This window comes from Hydra vulgaris, chromosome 12 (genome assembly GCF_038396675.1).
Source record: "Hydra vulgaris chromosome 12, alternate assembly HydraT2T_AEP".
NCBI lineage: Eukaryota > Metazoa > Cnidaria > Hydrozoa > Anthoathecata > Hydridae > Hydra > Hydra vulgaris.
In genome coordinates this window covers 77122501-77148810 of record NC_088931.1, presented here as the reverse complement: position 1 = coordinate 77148810, position 26310 = coordinate 77122501, and the positions used below count along the sequence as shown (strand labels likewise).

Here is a 26310-nt window from a genome sequence, read left to right as displayed (position 1 = left end):
AAACTGCGGACTATATTTACTGTACTGTTCAATAGCAAATAATGTTTTTACAAAGATGTGTGGCTATGAAAATAGCCGTTAAACAAAGAGTTATTTTTTTTAAGACATTATTTTTATATTTTTTATATATTATATTTTTATTATATATTTTTTTAATTATTTTATTTTATTATATTTTTATTAAAATTTTATTGAAAACACAACCTACGATTATATATTGCAAACTTATTAATGAGTTTTTCAATATCTCTAGGTAACTCTGTGTGAATATTCATTAAAGCTAATATATATATATATATATATATATATATATATATATATATATATATATATATATATATATATATATATATATATATGTATAAATATATATATATATATATATATATATATATATATATATATATATATATATATATATATATATATATATATATATATATATATATATATATATATATATATATATATATATATATATATATATATATATATATATATATATATATATATATATATATATATATATATATATTAGGGTTGGTCAAACGCCTCTTATTTTTGAAAATCGAAAGGCGCTGTTTTCCGTGTGCTGTAGGTGTACTCTGTGACCTTTTAGACCCTGCTCAATGGAACTCAAAGATCAAATTTTCACCTCAAAAAATCATATTATAACCGGTTAAATAACTTTAAAAATGGATATCTTTGAGGCACTGTTTTTTATCCGAATTTGTAGGTCTATATGATTATTTTAGGCTTAACCTTATAAAAATTGAATAAATTTTAGACTGTACTCAAGCGTTTTGAACCCCGATTTTTGACCCGGTTTCTTTAAAATTTGACCGGTTTTTACTATACCTTCCACTTGCCGGTCTGTTTATTTTATTAAGATCGCTAACATTTATGACGCTTTTAAGCTTTATCAAAGTAGAAAAATTGATTTTTTTGCATTGAGAAAAATCAAATACTATTTTCCTGTTTTATGGTTTTGAGGAAAAAATAATATACTTACATTAACAGTAGAACTAAATATAATTTAATATTAAAAAATAAAATGGGAAAAGATACAAAATTGAAACATAAAGTTTTTTTGATCAATGACACCATTGAGATACTATCATCATCTCAATTGCCTACTGGAGAGCAAGTTCTGCAATATTTATATGGCAAACTAATTAAAGAAAGAAAAGAAAATTTACAATATTAACTCAATGATATAGTTTTTTGCAAATTTCCCCATGGGAGTTGGAACAGAAGTTCATTTCCAATAGTAGATCTGGAACAGAAGTTCATTTCCAATAGTAGCTCTGGAACAGAAGTTCATTTCCAATAGTAGCTGACCAACATATTAGGTGAATGACACAGTATATGTTTATTTTTACATTTAATTTCTTAAAACAAATATATAGGCACAGATACATAGATATATACATAGATATATCTATGTATATATATATCTATGTATATATATATATATATATATATATATATATATATATATATATATATATATATATATATATATATATATATATATATATATCAAAAGATCAATTTATTTTTTTACAGTTATATTGCTGTTTGTCAAGTCACGTGGTTTAAGAAATAAAGATTAAGAACACTTACTATTTTGGTTTAACTTTATTATGTTGTTACAAAGGCAATTTTTGTAAAAATTTGGTCCCTTTATAATGACGCAAATCTCAAAGATTCATATAAATCCCAAAGGTTATACAGAAGTTATCACAAGAGCAGAGTGTTAAAAAATGTTACCGTTAAGAAAAAAATTCGAATGTTAACTAAGCAAACAAATTAAATGCAAAAAAGAAATAAGAAATATTTTATAAACAAAAATTATCGGGTCAAGTGGTAATTGAGCATAAGCGTGAGTTGGGCAATTAAAGTATCACAAAAACTACGTATCACTCGATAAAACACCTAATGGATGGATAGTTAGGGAATTAAAATATAAACATAATGCGCAGCAAAAGATTGCTGGAAAGCAGTTTAGTAAGATACACGGGCACTATTTTTCTCTTGGATGCTTATAAATTTTTATATCTGGAGTAATTTAAGTGTTGATATTTTACCAATTTATCGGACTTTTGATTAAAATTAGCCATTTTTCCTAAGTTTAACTGCTCTAATTAAAACCCAGTTAATGTGACACCTTGTCTAGTAGGGGTAAGTTGAGCAGCTTTGAAAAAAAAAAAAAAGTTAAACTGAACTATTGAACATAAAAAAACAACTTGGATAAGAAATAATTTAGCGGTACATTATTTATATATATATATATATATATATATATATATATATATATATATATATATATATATATATATATATATATATATATATATATATATATATATATATATATATATATTTAAAATTAGTACTTTTAAATCGGCCTTCAAAGTTCAAGATAGTTGTTTAAAATAATATTTTTATATTTTATGACACTTTCTTAATATTTAAGTTTTTTCTCTTCTCTTACTTAGGTCATTAATGTGTATGAAATAAAAAGTTTATAAATTATACACAAGCTTATTGTTTGTAAAAGTTTTATTGATGATTCACCCAAAATTCGTACCATGCATATTCATTTATTTGTTGATTGCTCAATTTACTACACACTATTACTCAACTTATCCCGCTGGAGCAGGTTGAGCAGCTCCGCAAACTTTAGGCAATAATTTCTCAAAAAAATCAAAAAATATACTTTTTTCTAAATGAATTTTTAACAGGTTAAATTATTTTTCGAATATTAAAAAATTTATCTAAATCCGACGCTCCGTTCATGAGCTCTGTTAGATTTAGGAAAAATTGCTCGCTAGCCCAATGATAATTATGTAAATATCAATAAAAATATTTAATAAGCAAAACTTGTTTAAACGTTTTTCCCTAGCGTACACTGAATTTTATATTGCATTATTTTCGAGCTTTGTTCATTTTTCGAAAAAATGAAATTGGTAAATGACAAAAATTTCAACAACAATAAATCGGCTAAATAATAAAAATATATAAAAAAATTCTATCGCTGATAGAATTTTTCATACTTATTTATAGACTTTTTCTAAAAAAAAAAAAAAAAAAAAGGATAATTGGAGCCTAGGACCAAAAAAATAAAAATAAATAAAAAATAGATTTATACATATATAATTGTTAGCTAGTATAATTTATTATTATTAAAAAATTTAAAACTATGTAAAACTTTAATATAATAATTTGAAATGCTCTATTTTATTTATCAAGTAAAATTATATTTTACACAGCTATCGGCGCCGACTACATATTTTCACCATGGGGGCAAAAAAAAGAAGCAGTTTGACGACATAAATCGTATATTAACCAGTTTGAAACAACAATAAATATAACAACATTAATAAAAATAAGAAAATGTATTAATAACGTTATCATTTATACACTGCTATTTTTACATTTAATATAATCACATATCTTTTTTAACATTTAATATCAATTCTCATTACATTTTTAGTTTTACATTTGGTATTAATGTATAAAAGTAATAATATATTCATATTTTATGAATAACATTTTTATGCATTATTTATGCATTAAAATTTTTGTATACGGGAACATATTTTTAAATTTGTTATCTTACGATCGATTCAATTGTCATTATAGGATTATTCCTAATCCATCAGAAGAATTAATTTTTTAACTGTAAGAAGAGAATTCGAAAGTTTAAATTACAGCGTGCTTTGAATAGTTCGTAAGAATCTATTCTAAGTATGAAAAAAAATTGCGCAGGCGAAAAGATTTCGTACTTTTTAAAATTAATCTAAACATTAAAGCCATATTTCTTTTTTCTTTTTTTTTTAATGATTTGTTATTTGTGCAAAAATATTTACGATATTTTTATAGCATGCCTTCTATAATTAATAAATATACTTATTTTTATTTTTACGTATTAACGGTTATAATTCAAAACATCGAATCAAAGATCTGGTTTCTATCGTCCAAAATTAAGGTCAAAATATTTCGATAAAGCAAAAGATTGAATGAAAGGAAGTATTCGAAAAAAGAAAATTCCAAAGATCAAATCTAAAAAAACAACGAAACAAGTTCTTGTACGCAGAAAAAAAAAAAAGAAAAAAGAAGAAAAATTGAAAAACTAATACAATTTTAACTAAAAAAAAAATGATTTAAAAACCATTATTAATTTTTAAATTTCGTTTTCTATGTAAAGTTTTGATTTTGAGTATATTCTAAACGAGTTGAGGACATTTTACATAATAAATGATGCCAGGTTGTTAATGCTGAAAGGACAATTAGCTTGTTGCTTCAAGCAGAATAATATGACCAAAATAAGTGACAGGTGTTTCACAAACGAGTTACGAAAGAGATTTTAATAGAAAAATAATTCAACTCAATTATACAAACTCTAATTATTTTGCTCTGAATGATTTTTTTGTTAAGTATAATAAATTTTTAATTAAAACTGGCTGAGAAAAAACCTTAACAATTATTGTTCGTCGAAGATATTTAACTACAATGGTTAATAGAATTTAATAATTCAAACCTTCAACCTTAAAAATGAAAACCTTATATAGAATATAAAAAATTCTTTTAATGCACGTGCGTAGTCTTTGTTGCTACTTCTGTTATAAAACAACACTCCTTGAGCATAAAGATTTTTAAAAAAATGTGCATGCAATAATAATTCAAATATACTTTATAATGATGAATTTTAAACGTCATATTGTGTGTTCTGGTCTGTAAAATACTATTGACTAAGCTTTCAAAATAACAGTTTTGGTGTATTTTGCTTAATGAAATCATTACGTTCTTAATGAATTAAATTAAATAGTAATAATAAAATAAAATAAAAATAAAAATTGTACATCAGAATCTAATTTAAATTTTATATATAAAATATAATTTAAAAACAAACCGCTAAATTATAAACTAAAGTTTGTTTAACAAACCCCCTGGTAACTTTTTGTGACGTTTTTGGTATATAAATCAACAGTTGTTCCTTTTAAAAGAAATATTATATACCACGTTTTTTTCGAAGCTTCACTGCTCGCACTTTCATTTTAGTTACTGCTGTTACTCGAGAAGCACTCAAAGAAAGAAAACTACTTTAAAATCGATTGAGAATTATTCTATATAGACAACTTTTTATTTAGCATATATAAACATAAACAGCTGCAGTACAAACTCACAACATGGATTTGCTTTGCAATGAATCGAATTCAATTGCTAATGTTCAAAAAAGTACGCTCGATAAAAACTTAATAGATGACAATCGCGTATTAGAAAGACTTTTAAAAGTTGAGGATCATTATACTCCAAGATGTGATTATTTTAAAATTGTTCAAAAAGACATCCAGCCATACATGCGAAAACTCGTCGTTTCTTGGATGTTTGAGGTAAAACGTGTTAATTAAATTTTTTTTAAAGTACTTTTTTTTCCCCGTTGACTTTTTACTGTTAAATGTTGTTAAAAGTACAATATAAAGGTTTTACTTTGTAAAACGTTAATATCTTTTTAGTTTAATTAGTTTCATTGATATAAAGTTGTTAATTGCATTTCCCAAGATGATTCTAATTTTTTAGTCAAAGAAGAAACAATTGCGCTTTAATTTTTTGATAAACTTCAATCTCGCTCCTTACTCCTGACATGAATCAAAAGCAAATAATACGCAAATTTCTATTACTAAATTAATTAAAAAACTTTTCTTATTAACTTTTTTAAGTATTCGCCGTGGTAATAATAACTTTTTTAACAAGAACTTATAAGATACTAAAATAACATTTTTAGTTTATAAAATGTTATTATATTTATTAATAATAATTATAATAATAATAGTGACAATAATTACAAAAAGAATTAAAGTAACAGTAAATATCTTCTTTTTTTTTCCCCTCGTTAATTACTCAATATAAGTTTATTTTTATTTTATCTAATAATAAATGACGTTTCGTAAAAGCAAATATTAGTTTGATTTTAGCTTGTTTTTTTTTTTTAACGTAGGTTTGCGAAGAACAACGATGTGAAGACGATGTATTTCCTCTTTCCGTTAATTTGTTAGACAGATATTTGAGCCTTGTTAGTATTCAGAAATCTCAGTTGCAATTGTTAGGGACTACGTGCATGTTTCTTGCATCTAAATTAAAAGAAACGATACCTCTTACTGCAGAAAAATTAGTTATATATACAGACAATTCCGTCACTTTAGAAGAACTTTTGGTAAGTTGCAAAGAAGAAAAAAATAAAAGCAAAATTTTTTGTGACCAAAATATCCGAATCGTGAATGTTTGTGTTTGTTTTATAAAAAAACCAAAAAAAATTGAATCGATGCATGAGTCATACGCCCTTTTAATTCTAAGGTATTTTTAAACACTGAATATTTTTAAGGCAAATTTTAACATGCGCCAATCTTTAAAAATATTTGTATTTGCTTTCCGCAGTGGCCTAAGTGTTTTTGTTTATGTATTTGCTCGCAAATACGTGAAGATTATTTTAAAGGGCTAATTCTTATTATTTTCAATTTAGAGATGTTTATTGACTTGGATTGTTTTGCAATTGTGTTTATTTGTAATTGAAAACAATCGTTATAAAGGCGCCTTTCTTTGTTCGATTTTCTGAATTAATATTTAAAACTAATGAAAACAATCTTTCAAAATAATATCGCGATAAACTATTTATAAAGATATTGTTCAGAACTAATTGTTGCGGAACTTTTAGCTTATAATCGGTTTGATAAACAAGTCACTAAAAATGTCACTGGAACAGAATTGATATTTATGTTTTCGATTTCAGGATTGGGAAATCATAGTATTAAACAGTTTGCGTTGGGATATCGCTGCTGTTGTTCCCAATGATTTTATTGAATACTTGTTTTCACGGATGGAACTTTTACCATGCACTGAAACAGAAACTATTCGGAAGCACGCTAACAGCTACATTTCACTTGGTTGCATAGGTAGAAACATTTTCTGGAAATTTTTTAAAAGTATTGCTATTATACTAATCTGAAGAGTTTAAGCTAACATAGAGACGTTGTTCTGTAATAAGATTACATTTTTTTTGTTTTAAAAGCGTTATCAAGCAGAACGTAAAACGTCATTTATACTCGATAAGTGACCGTATTTTAATCAGAGAAAAATTATACAAAATTCAAGTTAGTTTTAAGATGTCTGCGAATCAAAGCTTGATTTTTCCTTATTTTAAAGTAAAACGGAAATTGGCGATAGTAATTATTTGATATTGTTGCAACTTGCGGTCTTGCTGGCGCTGATATTGCGCTGCGTTCGAATTATAAAAAAATACTTGAATTTTTTACCGCAATTAAACAGCATTTAATTATAATCCATTTAACATATTTAACGTGCTTTAAATTCTAAAAATACAAATTAAATTATGCTTGTCTTATGTTTTTAATTTACGTTTATAGATTTCCGATTCAGCATTTTCAATTCGCCTTCTATGATTGCAGCTGCTGCAATATGTGCTGCATGTCAAGGTTTGTCTTATCAACTTAGTTCGTCATTTCCAACCAAATCTGAAGTCACCCGTAGGTTAACAGAAATTACTGGAGTAGATGAGGTATGAAAAAACGTCGTTAAATTGTTTATAACGAAAAATTGTTTATAACGATTACTGTTTATTAGATGGTGTAAACGTTGCGTTTTGAAAATGTAAAAGTATTGCATAAAATTGTGTTAATATTTAGGATTGTTTGGTGGAATGTCAACAAAGAATGGAAGATGTTTTACGTACGAGTCTGTTACAGGAAACCACTAAATTGAATGAATATGATAACAATAATGATAACAGTAAACTTATTAATGAACAGCAATATTCACTTACGCCAACAGATATATTAGCGGTTAGCTTTTAAAGTTCTTACTTCAATATCCGTGGTGATACTATGATGTATTTTGTGAGAGAATCTCCTCGCTTAAAAGTATCAGTGAAACGCTCTAAAAATAATCGCTTCAAATTATAAATATTCTTAAAGCGATTTTTGGCATCAGTTGCTTGCAGCTTTCGTATTTATTAACATGTCGTTCAACTATATAGAATATATTTATTACATTTTATTAAAACAAATAAAAATATAGTGTGGATATTAGGTAGCTACGGTTTTCAGATATCCCTTTTTTAAGTTTTCGTTCACTTTTTTATTGGTTAATTTTCACTTTTTTTTCTTTTTTTAAAAGTTAATTCGTCTTCGGTTCGGTTATAAATTATACAGACGTGTTTTGTTATAATACTTATAAATAAATTTGTGTATATATTTAAATTATTAGACTCAGTCAATGACAAACCTAACTCATTTCACAGTTTGAGTCTTGAAATAAGATGAAATCTTCAAACGAGGCATTGCGGGTCAATACTTCTGAATAATTGAGATTCAAAATTGCTTTTTGGTAGAGCTCAAAAATTATGTTATCGGTTTAAAATTGTAATAGCAAGTTTATACTGTTTTTAACTGTTAATGTTTTTTGACATTTTGTAATTTTTAAGAATAAAAAAGTTGAAGTAAATGTTTTGTCCTTTTTTTACGTTAACATTAAAAATTATAAAAATAACTAAATAATGGCACATCGCTTCACCCCCTGAACTTCTCAAGTATATAACTAAAGTAATCTTTGCTTAAGTGAAAAGAAAAATTCCAAAAGTTTTAGACAATTTTTTCTATTTTACATTTAAATAATGTAAAGCTATTGCATCGCATTCGCTAACTTTTAAGTGAAAAGACGTAAATTTTATTTGAGTTAAACAAGTTGTGGTTTCATATTTCGGGATTTATTTAAATAGCATTTGATTGAAAAATTCCTTTTTTTAAAAAATAAAAAAGGATAACATTCATGAGGTAGACAATTTTTGTCGATATCTTTAAAATGACGATGCAACTCGAGTTATATTGTATTATCATTGAAGTATAAATTAAATAATATCAAGTTATTTAAAATATATTATTATTATTAAAGTATGACTTCAATAATAATACGATAAAGCTCGAGTGATTTAATTGTTTATTATTTTTCTAAGATTACACTATTTGAGTCATTTGACTCATCTTGTTTTTAAATATATATATATATATATATATATTTATATATCTAGAGAGGTCAGTCAGTGGATAGTAAGAGAATAAGAGGTATTTACCTGGTTGTCAAAGCATGATTACCCAACACAGATTTTTTCTTAATATTAAAAAGTTATTAGATTATTTAGTTTATATATATATATATATATATATATATATATATATATATATATGCGGTAGTGGTGTAGTGGTAGAGCGCTCGCTTCATAAGCGAGAGGTTCTGAGTTCAATCCCCACCACGTCCCTGGTAGTACCGCGCTCAACTTGTATCTCCGCGCAGCGGCCTTGTTCGTCAAGGTTCGTGTTTCGAAGTTATAGAGTTGAGAGAGGGTTATGACCACAATTAAGTAGCCTCCTCATCTGTAGTGGCCTTCTGGGCCTTGGGGAGGTGAAATAACAAAAAAAAAAAAATAAAAAAAAAATATATATATATATATATATATATAATTTTTAGAGGCGTAGCACCATATCCCATCCCGAAGTCATTTAACGCATAGTACAACGAAAATATACACAATTTTAAAATTGAAAATCTATTTTTAATTGCTTTATTCTATAATTTACATTAAATAAAATTGTCACGCATTTGACTCATTTCTTTTTTTTTTTTTAGTTTCAAACAAGGTACCAGCTTAATTTAAAAAATTAACTAAAATGAACGAGATGTCATAATTTTAGCCAAGGATGCGATTCAATTGACCTTTTACTTCTATCTCCGTAATCGTATAATAACTCTTGATCGCAAGCTATATCTTTTTGCGCAACGAGTATTAAATGTGGAGTGTTTCCGATAGGAAAGAGTTTTGTACACACATTACTGTTGGTTTTGCTGTGATTTAAAAGGCGACCAAGACGTCCTGTTTCTTTAGTAGCATCGACGCTAAAAAACAACATATTTTAAAAATAAGCAAAAAATGAGTGCAACTATTTATTTACAACATAAGCTTCATTCCATAAAAGCTTATAAATGAATGACACAAATCTTCACAATTACGTTCAATATTTACATAGGTTTTTAACAAACTAATATAGAAATAAAGATTATATGCAAAAAGAAAATTAACAAATATTTTAGTACAAATAAATATATAAATAAATAGGATACTATATATTAAACAATAGAACTAAAAAGTGTGAGCTTTGTAGTCCACGCATTTTAATTCTATTGTTTGTAGTCCACATTTCAATAATGAATTAAAGTGTGACCATTCATTGTATTGAATATATTACGTATGGATTTACTTGAGATATTTTTCTATGAAAGATCACAGCCACATTTCACATTACGACAGACCTCGATATTAAAAACATTGCCTATAATAAATTACAAAAAGTCTTCCACGAGGTGTCTTGTCATTAATAAAGACAAGTCTTTTAAAATAAAATAATTTCATCCTATTGTACTTTTAGAAAGATTGTTATAATAAAAGTTTAATATCTAAATATTACTTTAAGTTAAATGATAAATTGCGGCATAACAACTTGTTTTACAATAAAAAATGTATTACTTACTTTTAATTGTGTTCGTGCATTATTATACAAGAATGTTCAACAAAATGTTTTAGAGAAATCAACATAATAAAGAAATCGTATTATTCATATAAAAGTTTAAAAAAAATTGTATGATTTATTTAGAAGTTTTATTTCTTAAAAAAAAGTGGCAAAAATTTTTATTACTTAAGTTTGACTTTATATCAAAGGTTTTTGTTCATTAAGTATCATATCATGGTTTGTAAATTTAAGGGTTAATGTTCATGCGATTTCCAAGAAAACCCTAGGGGGAAAAAATATAAAAGTAAGGCAAAATATCAAAATTTTTGATATTTTCTAAGTAAAATATTCAATTTTTAAAATTTCGATAAAAAACATCATTAATTATGGTTTAAATAAGATTTTGCTTTTAAGATAAATTTTTTAAATCAATATTTTAAGCTAAAAGGTTTCTTTGAAGACTTTTCTAATGTTTGGTGTTAAAGTCAACAATTCACTGTAAAAGCTTGGATTCATAATCGGGACGGGATTTGCATTCTTATGTATCTTTTCAATCTTAGAAGAAAATATTAAATGCATTGCTTTTTCGCCTGTTTACAGAATAATCCAAGTGAAAGAGACCATGGCGATCAATAATTTCTAGAATATAGTAGAAAACAGCATGTGCTTTAGTATTTGCTTTTATTTGATTCAGTGGCAAAGAAATTGTTATAATTCTTCTTCAGACTTCCAAATAGTTCTTGAGATTCCTCTGTTAGAAAGCATTTTCTGCCACACTAACAATACAATGTCACACCGATAGTAACAGTGCTTGCTTCAATGTGATTGAATTCTTCACAAAAGGTTGGCAACTTTAAGATCTTATGAAAATTTGAACGTAACATTTTTTGTGCTTATTAAATCAAGATATATCTTAATAATTTTGAAATTATCTGTCAAAAGTATAAGATTCCAATTTCCTTATTTTGGTGTTAGAAAAGCTAATACTGTATTGAACATCGACTATAATTTAGCTTTAAGAGTATTTGCAAAAGAAATTCATGCTATTGCCTGTCCTAAGCAAATAAGAGCTTATTAACTGTAATATTTAAAAACTTGTAACTTTTATAATTTAATATTAAAAAAAAACTTTATAATAAAAATCTGTTACCTGGACTTACTGGAACTTTTCAACAAAAATCTGTTACCTGGATTTACTGAAAACTGTTTGCCACTGATTGGAACATTTTTTTTTAATAACAAGTTAGTGATAATGTGATAAGTTTGTGATGCTTTTTTCTAACTGCGTTTTTCAACCTCGACCTAAATTTATAGACACTTAACTTAGTGCATCTTTTTTTAATTTGTTGTGTGATGAAGCTCTTGAGCTCTATAGTGAGCATGTATTATATATCCATTTGTTTCCTTTTGTTTGTCTGCTTTTTATTAAACTTTTGTTTTCCAATCTAGCAAATCAAACATTCACAGTTCAGAATATTTTGAGGTGGCTGGTTATGAGTTGAGTAAAAATTAAACAATTCAGGCAAAAAGAATTTATTCATCTTTAATTTAATTTTTCAAGCAGCTTTCACAAGCTTCACTAAACTAGTCACAAAATTCACTAAACTAGTCACAAACTTCTTTTGGAGAATGACACTGGAGTCTTGAAGCTTAGTGCTGAGTCTTGGACTTTTTTATTATCAAAATAGGATTGCTTTTTCAAAAATATTTTAAATTCTCTTTAACATTTTTGTAAACATAGAAAGCACACAGTTTTACAGCAAACTTCTTGATTTTTTCTTTGAAATCAATAACTTTATTATTACTTCCGATTTTTTATTAAACTTTTCTATTTTATGTTACTTCTTTTTTTATTACCGTAAGTATTTTATTACTTTCTAAAGTGGAAAAATCTACAAAAAAAAATTAACTTTTATTTTTTAATTTACGTTATTTCAAGTGATATATTAACTCTGATTATTAGAAATTATGCACTGCATCCTATATTTTTATCTTCTATATTATAATTTCCTTTTTTAGAATTTTAATTAGTTTTAATAGTTATAATAAACTTGAAAAGCTCTAAAGATCAAGTGAACTATTAGAATACTCATTAATTTAAACATTTAATTCATAAAAACTTGATTGTATATAAATGTTTTTCTGCTTGAAAATTTAGTTTTGAAAATTCATTAGGTCTTTTTTGCAAAAAGACCAAAAAGAAACAAAGAACAAAACTTGCATTGACTCTTGGGGAGACAAAAACTTCAATTATTCCTACCAAAAAAAAAAAATAAAAACATTTTTTTTGGAGATAAAACTCTTAATTATTCTAACATAAACATGAAACCATTTCTTGTGAAGAAAAAAATTACTATTCTCTCACTCAATCACATAGAAAATACAAAACGTTTTATCATTCATTTTGAATTACATCTAGAATTGATGTGAAAAAAAGAAAGCATAAAAAAAACTTTTTATTGAAAAAAACTTATAAGAATTTGAGATAGCAGCATTTAAACTAATATTCATACCAATATTTTTTATCTTTGTAATCAAAGAAGTACATATAACAGCCCAGCTCTGGATTTTTTTCATAATCTTTTTCTCTTTGTAGAGCTTCTTTCAAACTAATTAAATCACCAGCATACTCACAGACTAAATCACCTTTCTTTAAAGATTGCTTAGTAAAGACTCCGCGCCCTTTTTCCTCAATTAAACGCACCTAATCAAATGCACCAAAATTAAAATTAATTAAGTCATTTATGTAGATGTTTTTTGTTTTTGTTTTTAAATCAAGCTTAACATATTACCTCGAGTCCATCTTCTATACCAGATAATATTATTTTCTCAAGATTAAGTTTAGCATCATTCTATTTCATAATCAAGAGTTTTATATACTATATATTTTTTATACATTAAAGATGAGGAATAAGCAATCAATATAGTAATAATAAAAATAATAATAATAATAAAAATAGTATAACATTTAATATTTCAAATTTGATTAAAAAAATATTTTATTTAAAAGATCATGAATTTATATATAAAAAAAATTCACTTTAGCCATTGTTTTAACTTTTCTCTCGCTTCGACGAACTTGAAAGTGCTGTGTGATGGTAGTTTGAACTTTCTCTGGTCTGCTTAAATTTAATATAAAAAAAAAATATATATATATACAATTATAAAATAAATTATATATATATATACATATATATACATATATATACATATATATATATATATATATATATACATATATATATATATATATATATATATATATATATATATATATATATATATATATATATATATATATATATATATATATATATATATATATATATATATATATTCCAATATAGTGCGTTTCCAACCACACTTTACACACTGAAACAGCCATTGGCAAAAATAAGTTTTATTTATCGTTCTTTTGTTGGTATTTGTCCAGCTTGTTTTTAAACTGATTTAAGCAATGAGAATTTATTACTTCTATCAGTAATTCATTTCAAGCAGTTATTGCTTGATTATAGAGATAATTTTGTCTAGAAGCACTTTTAGTAAATTAGGCTCAGTATCTAAAGTTGTGTTTACGTACCTGAATCTGATTTTTTGTATATTTATTTGCTCAAAGAAACCATATTAATGTTAAGTTAGATTCATACTATCTATTTTGTTGATAAATTTAAAATTTTGTATTAAGTCATCTCTTAAAGTTAAAAGTTTTGTTAAATTTAAACTCATGAGTCTTTCTTTATATGTCATATTTTTAAGATAAGGAATTAGATTAGTTGTTCGCATCGATCCAATATAGATGTACTTCATTAAAGGTAAAAAGACCATACAGCAACACTGTATTCAAGATGTGGACGAATAAGTGTAATATAAACTTTAAACATCTGTTTAATTAAAGGTGTATCTTATCATACTAAATGCTCGATTTACATTAGACGCAGAGCTAAGTACATATTGTTTCCACTTAAGATTGGACGAGAAATTAATACCTAAATCTTTTTCACATATAGATTTTATATTAGTATTTTATATAAGTTATTATATTATTGTTATTCAAATCGGGTATGAAGTAATCATGCTTTGGATTGTTTTTCCCAATATGCGTAACATGACACTTTATACAGTTAAACTTGATTAGCTATTTTTTGACCATTTAAATGCGTAGATAAGGTCATCTTGATGAGCTAGTATAAGGTTATGTTTATTGTTTTAAAGCATTTTGCTGCTGGCAATTTACATACTCCTAAAGCGATTTCCGTTCAACGACTTTTTATTATTTTTCAACTTTTGTTTTATTCTAAAGCCAGTAAGATAAAAAAAGTAATTAATTTTATAAAAAAACACTATGATGACTATGTAAAAAAGTTTTTTTTCAAAAGTTTGAATAAAAATTATGTTGGATATAAGTGCTATTTAAAAAACAAATTTAATTTTTGTATATTTTTGTATTTTATATGTATATAATATATATATATATATATATATATATATATATATATATATATATATATATATATATATATATATATATATATATATATATATATATACACACACACACATAATAATAAGCTGCGGCAAGAAAATATTAACATAAGAACTAAACTAAATAAAAGTGCTAAATTTAGCACAAAGTAAATATGCTTTTTATCTCTCTCGCTTGAAAGGAGTAGCAACCCTTTAGCTTTAGTGGATAATTAAAATGCTAGTGCTGACTAAAGTGTTTGTTGATACAATTTTAAAACTCATTAATATGACAAGAGTCAATTACAGTTTGTGGTAGTGAATTTCATTGGCTGACGACTCTGTTAGGGAAGAATTTATGTCTAGTAGAGATGACTCCCAAGTTAATGTTGAGGTCAGTATTAAAGAACTCTTTGAAGAGACGCTGAGAGTGTCCTCAAGTTATTTGATCATGTGAATAGCCAATTTGTGAGTTAAGCCAACAAATATTTTTTAAGTTATTAAATATTAATTAAATAAACTTGAAGTTGTAGATTAAATCACCTTGATTGTGTTTTTCATTTAGTGAGGTGAGATGAAGATGTGACAATCTAATTTCGCTGGATAATGCTCTAAGAATCGGAATTTCTTTGAAGGTGCGGTTTTGAACTTTTTCAAGTTTTTTAATGCTGTGTGTAGAAAGAGAACACACATAAAGTTTATATAAATAATAAGATTAAAGTTTATACTTGAGTTGAAATTAACTGTCAATTTTATTTTAAAATATTAACAAATATTGTTCAATATTTATTTTTTATTTTTTTCTTCAAAAAAATTAGCTCATTTTTATCGCAATTTTTTTTGCAATTCTGTCCTATACATTTATTTTACTAAAAATTTAATTCTTTGTTAACGTGTTCCGAGGCTGCATCAAAAATTACCACAAAACATAGGTTTTAAACGTACAAAACTTTTTCTTTTAAGGCAAGTGAAAGCGCAAGGATATACATATTTCAATAAATGGTACTTGTAAACCTAAAATAATCTTTGCTTTCACAACAAAATTGCTGGTAAAGTAATTAAATAGTTTTATTTTTGTAATAAATTATACTTTTTATTTTTTACTCACAAACGTTTTAAAAATAAAAAATCATTTTAAGTAGCTAATTTGAAATTAAAAATTTAGGATATAATAATTAAAAATATTAATATTTTCAAAAATAAATAAATATTTTTATTCATTTATACAAATGTGGAGAAAAGGAAAAAACTAGTTTATAATAAACTTGTTATACATGATTTTCTAGGCAAGAATCCATGCTGTTGTATATTATTCAGATTATTTATTATTAAGTGGTCCAAAATTTCTTTGCATATTATTAATTCAAATAGTCTAAAGATAATTGGAGTCAGTGAGATAGGTCTACAGTTTTCTGGCATAAGTTTATTACCTTTTTTGAAGATAGGAGTGACATTTGCTTCGTTCAATTATTGGTGCTTTTGCGGAAGCTTAGGATTTTTCAAAGGTTAGTAAAATTGGATATGCTAGTGAAATCAAGCATTCTTTAAGAATTCTAGCATGAACCTAGTACTGCCAATAGATTTATTTACACTTACGTTGTTCAAAAGTTCCAATATTTCATTATATTTAAATAATATTTTACCTTTATTAGTATAAAAATGAAAACATTTTTATCATCAAATTCAGGAATTAGATTTGTATCCTCTTTGACAAATGCCGATTGAAAATGAGTATTTAAGATATTATTATTATTAAAAAATCATGACAGATAAAACCATCTTTATCTTGAAATGATCAGATATGGTTATTTGTAGTTTCCATTTTGTTGATATAGAAGCTTTTGCTCTGGAAACTAGGTTTTTCAAGGCCATCTAGTACTGACTTGAATGTTAAAAAATTAACATCCAAGTCAGTATTAGATGGCCTTTATTACTGTCTCCATGCATCTGATTATATTTATAGTTGCAGAAGTGATTATTTTGTTCAGTAAGAATCAAATAAAGAGTTCCTGTGAAAGTGCCATTTTGTATTTGGCGCCAACGTGTTGAGTTAGAAAACAATCCTTAACTGTATATAAAATCTGACGAACCCTTGTTATAATACATTTATGCATTTCCGTTTTTCCATATTATTTTTTAAAAGTTAAAGTCTCCCCATTACAAGTATACAATAGTAATTTTGATTATCTAATTCATTTTTTGCAGCGAGAACTTACTCATTAATCTCAATACGAATGTTGCTGTTCAGGGTTTGTAAATGCATCCAATTATAAATATCTGTTAAAGATATCTTTTTTTTTCCAATTAATAAAATTACTCATTTATTATCAACTTTACAATTGCACAACCTGATATCAATTGTTTTAACCAAGTTTGAGCTGTTAGAAATGTAGATATTGTTTTAACTTATCTTAACATTACTTTTAGAGTGGAGTCTTCTAATTGACATTGGTTTAAGATATTTGCAGATGAGGTTAAATATGTTGTCAATCTCATTTTTATTATTGGAGGCAGTGCTCGAAGTGGGGCGGGATGCCATCCTGTCACCTTTTTATAAAGTATAAACCATCCTGTCACTTTTTTATAAATCTCTATATATAACAATGATGGTATTTTTAATACCGCCATTGTTATATATAAAGATAATTTACCGATACCATCCTGTTACTTTTTATTTTCCACTTCGAGCACTGATTGGAGGCATTTTTGGAACAACTTGTTTTTTGGAGCTTGGAAAAAGTTCATTTTTTGGAGCATAAAGCTCAACATTTTTTTCTCTCTTTTTTTTTGCATTGTTGTTGCTCAATAGATGTTATTAACTGTTCTTCAGGTTTTTTCATGTTTTTCTTTATTGCTGATACCCTGAGTCTTTGGTGAACGAGGTAGGTTTTTCTACTGCACTATTTTTAAATTGATTTTTGAGTTCATTATTCTCATTATAAGGAATGTTATTATTATTATAAGAAATGTTATCCTGTCTTCTAGCAGGGTTCCCACTACTAAAACTGAGGCTAAAAGTAAGGATTTTAAGGAGATTTAAGGAGATATTTTCCTTATATTTAAGGAGATTTGGTCGTGAATGACAATTTTTCGAAAATAAAGGAGTATCAAGGAGAAAACAGTTACATTAAAAATAGAATCTTATTTTTTTAAACAAATTTTAAATATAACAGAAAAATTATTATAAATTAATATATCACTTAACATATATATAAATATATATATAATAGAAATATAGGTTTTCTAACTATTAAAGAACTATATTTTTCTTCTTTATTAATAAGTATAATCCATTCACTTTAATAAAATTTCCTAGATGATTAAAAAAAAAAAAAAAAAAAAAAATTAAGGAGAGCAGTCAAACTTTAACTTTTTTTAAGGTTATTTAAGGACTTTTAAGGCAGATTTTTTTAAAGGATATTTAAGGTTTTTAAGGAGGAGTGGGAACCCTGTCTAGTAGCTTTAGGAGGGTGCTCTCATCTTAAAGCCATTTATCAAGATTGGCTAATATAGGTTTTTAATTGGGATGATGAGATTTTGAATATGGATCTGTCATTAAATTATATTGTAATTAGTGCTAAGCTTTTGCAATTTAATATAGTTTGAATGTTGTTTTTTATTTTTTCCCTTTAATAAATTTGTTTATTTGACGCTTATTATTTTTTAAATTTATTATCACTGTTGCCTAGAGAATAGCGATATTGTTGTTTATATAAGATATTGTTTCTTTAATAAGATTTTTTATAAATCTGTCCCTTGGGAATAAATATTCCTAAGTTGAAACAGTTGGTTAAATACTAATATGTGATATTAGAATATGAAGAGCCAAAATTTAAAAAATAAACTTCAGTTTACCAGTTTTGTTAAAAATCACAACAGGAATGCAGAAAAGTATACCAGTTCCAGTAGAGTATACCAGATACCAGTAGCAGTAACTGATGAATCTGTTTCAAATGTAAAAGCAAACAACTTAGCTAGTATTGTATATTCCACATCAAATCACCCAAAATTTTGAAACATGGGTCTTATATTTTCTTTAAACTTCTTTGGGTGTTGCATGTTACAAAGAAAAGTTCACACAAAAATTTTTGTCCCAAAATGTTAAGCAGTTCCCGAGATATTTCAATTTTAATATTAACCTGGTTTCCCAAAAAGGACCTGAATTCAATAAATTTACTTTTAAATGCTGAAATATGAAGAGAACATGCTTAAAAGTTAATAAACAACTACTTTTAATATTTATAGTTATAATCTTACGTCACCAAAAATCTGGAAAAACAACAGTAACTATAATTTCAAACATATATCACTTTTTCAATAAATTATTTAAAAAAAACTTGCTAATAGAATTCTGATCAAGTAAAAAAAATTTGGTTTATAGACTTTTTAGAAGAAGAAAAAAACAATTATGTTATATTTAGCTATGCATAATTGCATACGAAAATTAATGATTTTAACTACTAAAAAACACATCATTGTTAGTAAATAAAAACTGACAAATTCTGATATTGATATGTATTTATTTAGTTCATAAAAAGTTCAGTTATAGAGCTACATTAATTGGTAAAATTGTATTGGAATTATAAAAAATTAACAATTTGGTATATATAAATAAAAATTAACAAAATCTACCAGTGAAAAACATCATAATAAAGAAGGAATTTAAAAAGGTTTGAACTGTTTCTACATTAACATTTTTTTTTACATGAAAGATGAATTCATTTATTTTATGAAATACTTCCTTCTCAATACTTAATATGGTTCATACAAAGTTAATTATTTTATTAAGATGTTTTCTATTGGCTTAATGACATCAGAGGCATATAAAGGCCAATAAGATGTTATAGAAATTTTAGGCAATAAAGAAAAGCAATCATATCTTTACGCTGTAACATTGAATTACCAAACTTAAAAATATTATGTGAAAGACCTACTGAAAATATTTGAAAATATATCCTATATGGCAGAAAGCTTGTTGTGATCTATACAACGCACATACAAAGAAAATCACTAGTAACTAGCTGTAAAGTTTAATTATTTTATTATTATACTATTTTATAATTTTTAAAACATAACAAAATAAAGTTTAAAAAAAATGTGTGTACAAGCTTTATGAAATTCAATCATTTTTAGAAAATCTTGTCATAGTTACTGTAAAAGTCACAAGTCATGGTTAGAAGTCATTGTTAGAAGTCATGGTTAGAAGTAGCTTGAATACAGTTCCTGGAAAGAAACTCTGTAAACTTTGTAAACTAAAAATTGCAAAAAGATCATATCTTCCAAAAGAGAAACAAAGTCAGGGTGAACAAGATGATGAGGATTTTGTAATATCATCATTCAAAGTAAAAAGACAGGAGATCAACAGAGATCTCCAAAACTTAATTCTATCTCTTCTAAAAACTCATTTAAAACTATCAAAACATATACTCTCAGAAAGAGAAAATGTGTTATGAAACAAATAGCATAAAAAAAATTGCTGAAAACTTTGATGAAATTTCTCTATTCTGACAATAGAACTATTGTTCAATTACTCACAATGGCACAACCAGAAGTAAAAAACAACTTTGAAATTACAGAATACCAGGCAAAGATGGCTCGACAAATTTTAAACAAAAAAAGAGTTGTTAGCTACTTCTCCATTTTATAAAGGAAAAGTCTTACATAAAGATGTAGAAGATTCTATTAAAATATTTTATGACTTGAGTGATTTATGTTGAAATGTCTGGAATGTCTAGAAAAAAAGAATATATAAGTATTAGAAAGAACATTGTGTAATTTAAAGAAACTATGTGAATTATACAAAGAAAAAAATCTGAAATACAAATAAGCAACTTAAAATTTGCTTCATTTAGACCAAATTGATGCATTTTGTCAGGGGCAAGTGTTACATTCTATTTGTTATTTATTGATAAAGCGTATAAGGATCTACTCAGTAAAAAACAAAGAATGTATGCTTGCACAGTGTAATGATTATCCAGGTAAAGAACCCTTCACCACCTACTTGTTTGAGATTTTTGAAGAATATAAAGATGATTTTGAGATAAACTCCTAGCAATAGAAAACTACAGGTTGTGCAGCACTAGTAAGTGACCAGGGCCCCGGTCCCAGCTAAAAATGAGACTTTTTGCAAACCTGGCCCCTGCAATATTATAAGATTTAGCAGGGTTTGATAGCCGGGCTGGAAAAAAAATTATAATACTTAATATATTATAATTTTATGCTTACATTTACAATTTATTAAATACTGGCATACATTTATATATTTTTTAACTCTAATTTACTTCAAACAAGATTGCAAACAACCACTATTACGTAATGAGTAAATTTAAAATAGAGAATCAGTTAAAATACTAGGAAACATATAACTGAAGACATAAAAAGTTGTAAGTTGTATAAAAAAGGAAAACACGAAGTTGGGTAAGGTTTTTCTGATGTTCAAGGAAAAAAACTGGATTAATTATCATGTTGTACAAAAATTTTATAGCATGAAGGGACCAATATAGTAAAAGGATGCAACTTGTTGAATAAATAGCCACACAAGAATGAGTTTTGGTTTATTGTTATAGAGATGACAGCTCATTTGAACATTGACCATGATCGTATTTGTAGAAAAAAGAAAGAAATGCAACCTTGTAACAATGGGAGAGTGGCGAGCTTGGCAGATAAAGCAGGTTTAATTACTGTGTGTGCTTTTAGACTTTCTCTGAGAGTAAGAGGGTTGTTATTCGTCAATATAAGAATGTCAACAACATTTTTTTGCAGTAAATAAACAAGTTTTGTTGTCTAACAAAAATTATAGATTTCAAGTCCAGAATTTAAATCCATAGGCCACTGCATGCTTTAGCTTTACAGAAGAGAGATTAGATTTAAAATTGGCTGCTCGTTTTAAGCAATTAAAAAGTGAAGATTTTTTGTCAAGACAAGAGTACAAAGTTGAGTCATCAGCAAATAGAGCCAATTTAGATTTCATTAAGATCGTTATTGTAGATAAGAAATAATATAGGAGCAAATATAGAACCTTGTGGTACCCTTAAAGTTACTTGAAATAAAGAATATGGTAAGCCTTCAAGAATAATTTTACTACTGCAATTAGAAAGAAATAATAATAACCTCAAAACCTTTAAATAGAAACTTATAGGAAACTAATAACAGAGTGAAGACTAATCGTAGGATAGTTGATTTGGTCAAAGTGTTTTCTAGAGTTTTGAAAAATTGGAACCACTTATTAAAGAGAGTTCTGGAGAACACTTTTTTAAGACTATGATGGAAATCTTGTCTGAATCACTAACTGTAGAAGTGTTTAATTGAGAATTAATTTTAGTATTGGAAGCCAGAGTAATTTCGATGTTTAACAATGAGTTAATCTGGTTAACTATCAGGAAGAGTATGGTCATTATATTTGAGTGTCTAACTAGAGTAAGATTTCTTTGCAAATAACTCTGCTTTATTCTGTGGAAAAGTAAAAAGATCAGACCCATGAATTAGAGATTAAATGTTAAACTTACTTTAGTCAATGACACTGTTGAAAACCAACTAAAGTCTCTAGAACCTAACTAAGTCTCTAGAACCTAACATCTGACCATAAGTCTTACATACCATAAGTCTTACTACCGTCCCATAAGTCTTCTTCCTATCATAAGCAAGGTGTTTGAATTTTTAATTAACAAACACTTAATTTCTCATCTTGAATCTAATAACTTACTTTCTGACCATCAATATGGATTTTGATCTTCTTGTTCTAGGTTTTATCATGCATTAGAAAAATAGTGGAGAGGTTATGGCCATCACTCTTGACATTTCAAAAGCTTTTGATAAAGTTTGGCATGCTGGTCTTCTCCATAAGCTTTCTTCTTATGGTGTATCCGGCAACATCTTTAACATTTTTGAATCCTTCCTTTCCAATCGTAGTATAAATGTTGTCCTTGATGGACAGCACTCTTATTCTTATTCTGTAACTTCAGGGGTTCCTCAAGACTCTATCCTTGGCCCTATACTCTTTTTAATTTACATTAACGATCTTCTAGATATTCTCACATCTAAGGTGGCATTGTTTACTGATGATACTACCATTTATTCTTGTCGTGATAAGAAACCAACAATCTCTGATTGCTTGGAGGGGGGCATTTGAGCTTGAAAAGGATCTTACTTCTGCTACAGCATGTGGCTCACGGTGGCTGGTGAACTTTAATTCATATAAAACCGAATTTTTTTTCAGCCAATCGTTATCGCAATAATTTAGATCTTCTTATTTTTATAAACGGTGATGTACTCGATGAGTCATCTACTCTTCATCTTCTAGGATTAACTCTTACTTCCAATCTTTCTTGGAAACCATATATTGAATCAGTTACAAAATTAGCATCTGCTAAGGTTGCATCTCTTTATCGAGCTTGTCACTTTCTTACTTCAGATTCTATTCTTTATCTATATAAATCAATAACAGAGCTTTACATCAGACAGGACTTTATTTATACATTAAAAGAATAACAGAGCTTTACATCAGACAGGACTTTATTTATACATTAGCTATATTGCAATAATAAAAAAGGGATTTCTTCTTAAGAGAGATGTTCTTATAAAAAGATGAAAAAAATGATTCATGTTGAAAAATGTGGAGAATGAGGCTTGACTTAAAACTGAAGAGAAGTAAAAAACCCTTCCAAACTTTTATTCCAGAAGGAATAAAAGCTTCCAAGATGCACTTTTTGCATACATATTACGGATATAAACATATCTGTTTGCTATTTATCTAGATACTGGCATACAATATCATTTTTACATAACAATTTCATTGTTATATAAGCTTTAGTATTTGTATAGTGTAATATTTGCAGAAAGAGAAGATGATCAGATGGATATGTGGTGTGACTTAACCAAGACAAGAAAAGGAGGCATAATTTTAGACAGATTAGAAAAAACGTTGTATCAAACAACATTTGTTCGAAAAGATTAAAGTAATTTAGGTATCAACATGTAGAGAGGTAGCTGATTCAGTAGAAAATGGTTGTGGTAGAAGTAGGAAAATTTGAAGAGAGTGACTTACATATTGTATGAATGAGCTTTAGTTAGGAAAAAAATAAGCTCTAGATTGTTTATATTAGAGAAACAGCTTAAAAGAGTAAGGCTAAAGCCTGATGATGATGATAATAAAGATAATGATGATGATGATTATTATTATCATCTTTATTATCATGATGATGATGATAATGATGATGATGACAATAATAATGATGACAATAATGATGATAATGGTGATGATGATGATAATGATGATCATGTTGATCATAATGATGTTTATACATGCATGTATATACAAAATTTCAAACAAAAAAATATACTTTAGGATGTATAAATGTATATGCAGTATATAATGGTCACTAACCCAACCCAGGCTATATTTTATCAAATGCGGCACCGGTCAAATATCAACCCCGGTTGTTTACTATGCAGCACCGTTGGATTTGACAACAGTTGTTCCAACAGATGTTCTTGAACTATTAGTATCTTACTTAGAAAAGCTACAAGCTGATTGTTGAATTGCCCACTCTTAATCACAGTATCTTAATCAACTAAAACAAAATATGGATCAATCAAGCATAATAATTATTTGTAACTTAGCATAAAATTGTGCTTTTGTAGTCCAAGGTGAAATACAGAGCTATCACTGAAACACCAAAAAAGTTTTTTACATTTATTATAATAAAATATAAAGACAATGAACATGTACTAAAATATATTTTTTATTGTTTTATATCAGCTAACATTACACACAATGTAACCCATGTGCACAAAATATTTCAACTAATCTTAGCCATACTAAGAACAAAACTTCTCAATCTGTCTTAATTAAATTTATTCACTGATGGTTGTGCAGGGGTAGAAAAAAAAGAAAAAGCTTTTACAATCTATGCCAACTAGCAAGTGAATTGGATCTAAAAGCTGAATGAAATCTTTCTTACATGTCCCACAAAAAGTAATAAGAGAAGGGATCGGGAGTACTGTAAAGGTTGACAGTACAAGAAAGGTTGAAACAACCAAACCAAAACTAAATTCTACTGTTTTATTCCCAATATAAACATATTGAAAAACTATCTGTTCCATAAGCTTGCTTACAGTAGAAATTTTGCTGGAAAAAGCGGAAATGGAAGAAATACAAAATGGAAAAATATTGTGAACTATTAAAAATACAGTCAAAAGCTTACGTCTTTAATAGCTTAAATAAACTTAGTATATTTTTTAGTAACATTTTAAATAATTTATTTATTTTTATCTTATTTGCAAATATTTTTAGCAATGTCTTGAAAAAGCGATACATTTTTGAAATTATAGTTTTATATGTAATGTTGGCTTTCCAGTTAGATTTTTTAAATTGAATGAGGGTTTTAAGATATTGAGCCCCAAAGTTGAGTCATAAACTAGTTGTTTTATTATCTTTTCAGGATGTTATCATTATATTTCAGCATTTTAAGTAAATTATTGTATTTTACATGTTAAAATATTTGTGAAAACTGCGATATACAAAATAGTTTATTTTTAAATTTTATAAAATAAAAATATTACTTTTCCATATCGCAGACTTTTCTGACTTTCTCATTGTTTGATTTTTTCTTAACATTCTTCGTTGTATTCTTGATCGATTTTGGTTGATTTATGTCTTTGTTTGATTTTAATTGGTGTGTGTTCTTTATTATACTTTTAACTTTTAAATTAGTTACTCCTTTAACTGGAGAATCAACTAAAATAACAAACCTAATATCAAAGATTCAACTACTTTACAAACTTATACAAAAAATATATAACATATATAAATCAAACCAAATCAATTATATCATATACATACATATCTTTTTTTTTTTGTTATTCACCTCTTCAAGGCCGAGAAGGCCACTGCAGATGAGGAGGCTACTTAATAGTGGTTATAACCCTCTCTCAACTCTATAGCTCCAAAACACGGACCTCGAGGAACAAGGCCGCTGCGCGTAGAAACAAGTTGAGCGCGGTACTACCAGGGACGTGGTTGGGATTGAACTCGGAACCTCTCGCTTATGAAGCGAGCGCTTTACCACTACATACATGGGACCCTTAGGATATATATACATATACATATATATATACACAAAAATATTATATATATACAGTATGCATAAAAAATAATCGTACACTTAAAAACAACTCATAATTTTTAAAATTGCATCAAAAAAATGAGTTTTTTGTTCAAATATTTGGTTGTTTTTTTTTTAATATTTTGATAAGTAATGTTTTAAAAATT

General features: G+C 26.5%; 2 protein-coding genes across 3 annotated transcripts in view; one reads left to right on the top strand and one right to left on the bottom strand.

Moving 5' to 3' along the window:
* The first annotated feature begins 5003 nt into the window (after positions 1-5003).
* Positions 5004-8523, top strand: LOC100198325 (G1/S-specific cyclin-D2). Its single transcript, XM_065814516.1, has 5 exons — positions 5004-5399; positions 6005-6220; positions 6794-6956; positions 7428-7579; positions 7707-8523. Exons 1-5 carry the CDS (start codon positions 5196-5198, stop codon positions 7872-7874), a joined length of 903 nt encoding a protein of 300 aa, XP_065670588.1. The 5' UTR covers positions 5004-5195; the 3' UTR covers positions 7875-8523.
* A 1083-nt stretch (positions 8524-9606) lies between these two features.
* LOC100201879 (N-lysine methyltransferase KMT5A-A) overlaps positions 9607-26310 on the bottom strand; it is a 37938-nt gene continuing 21234 nt past the window's right edge. Inside the window, exons 2-6 of one of the 2 annotated variants that reach the window (XM_065814514.1) lie at positions 25602-25776; positions 13621-13702; positions 13373-13432; positions 13094-13284; positions 9607-9969 (exon numbers count right to left, since the gene is read on the bottom strand). In XM_065814514.1, coding sequence (XP_065670586.1) covers positions 9756-9969; positions 13094-13284; positions 13373-13432; positions 13621-13702; positions 25602-25776 — 722 coding nt within the window. In that variant the 3' untranslated portion in view covers positions 9607-9755. The remainder of the gene's footprint in view (positions 9970-13093; positions 13285-13372; positions 13433-13620; positions 13703-25601; positions 25777-26310) is intronic. The other variant, XM_065814515.1, reaches the window with a different exon arrangement.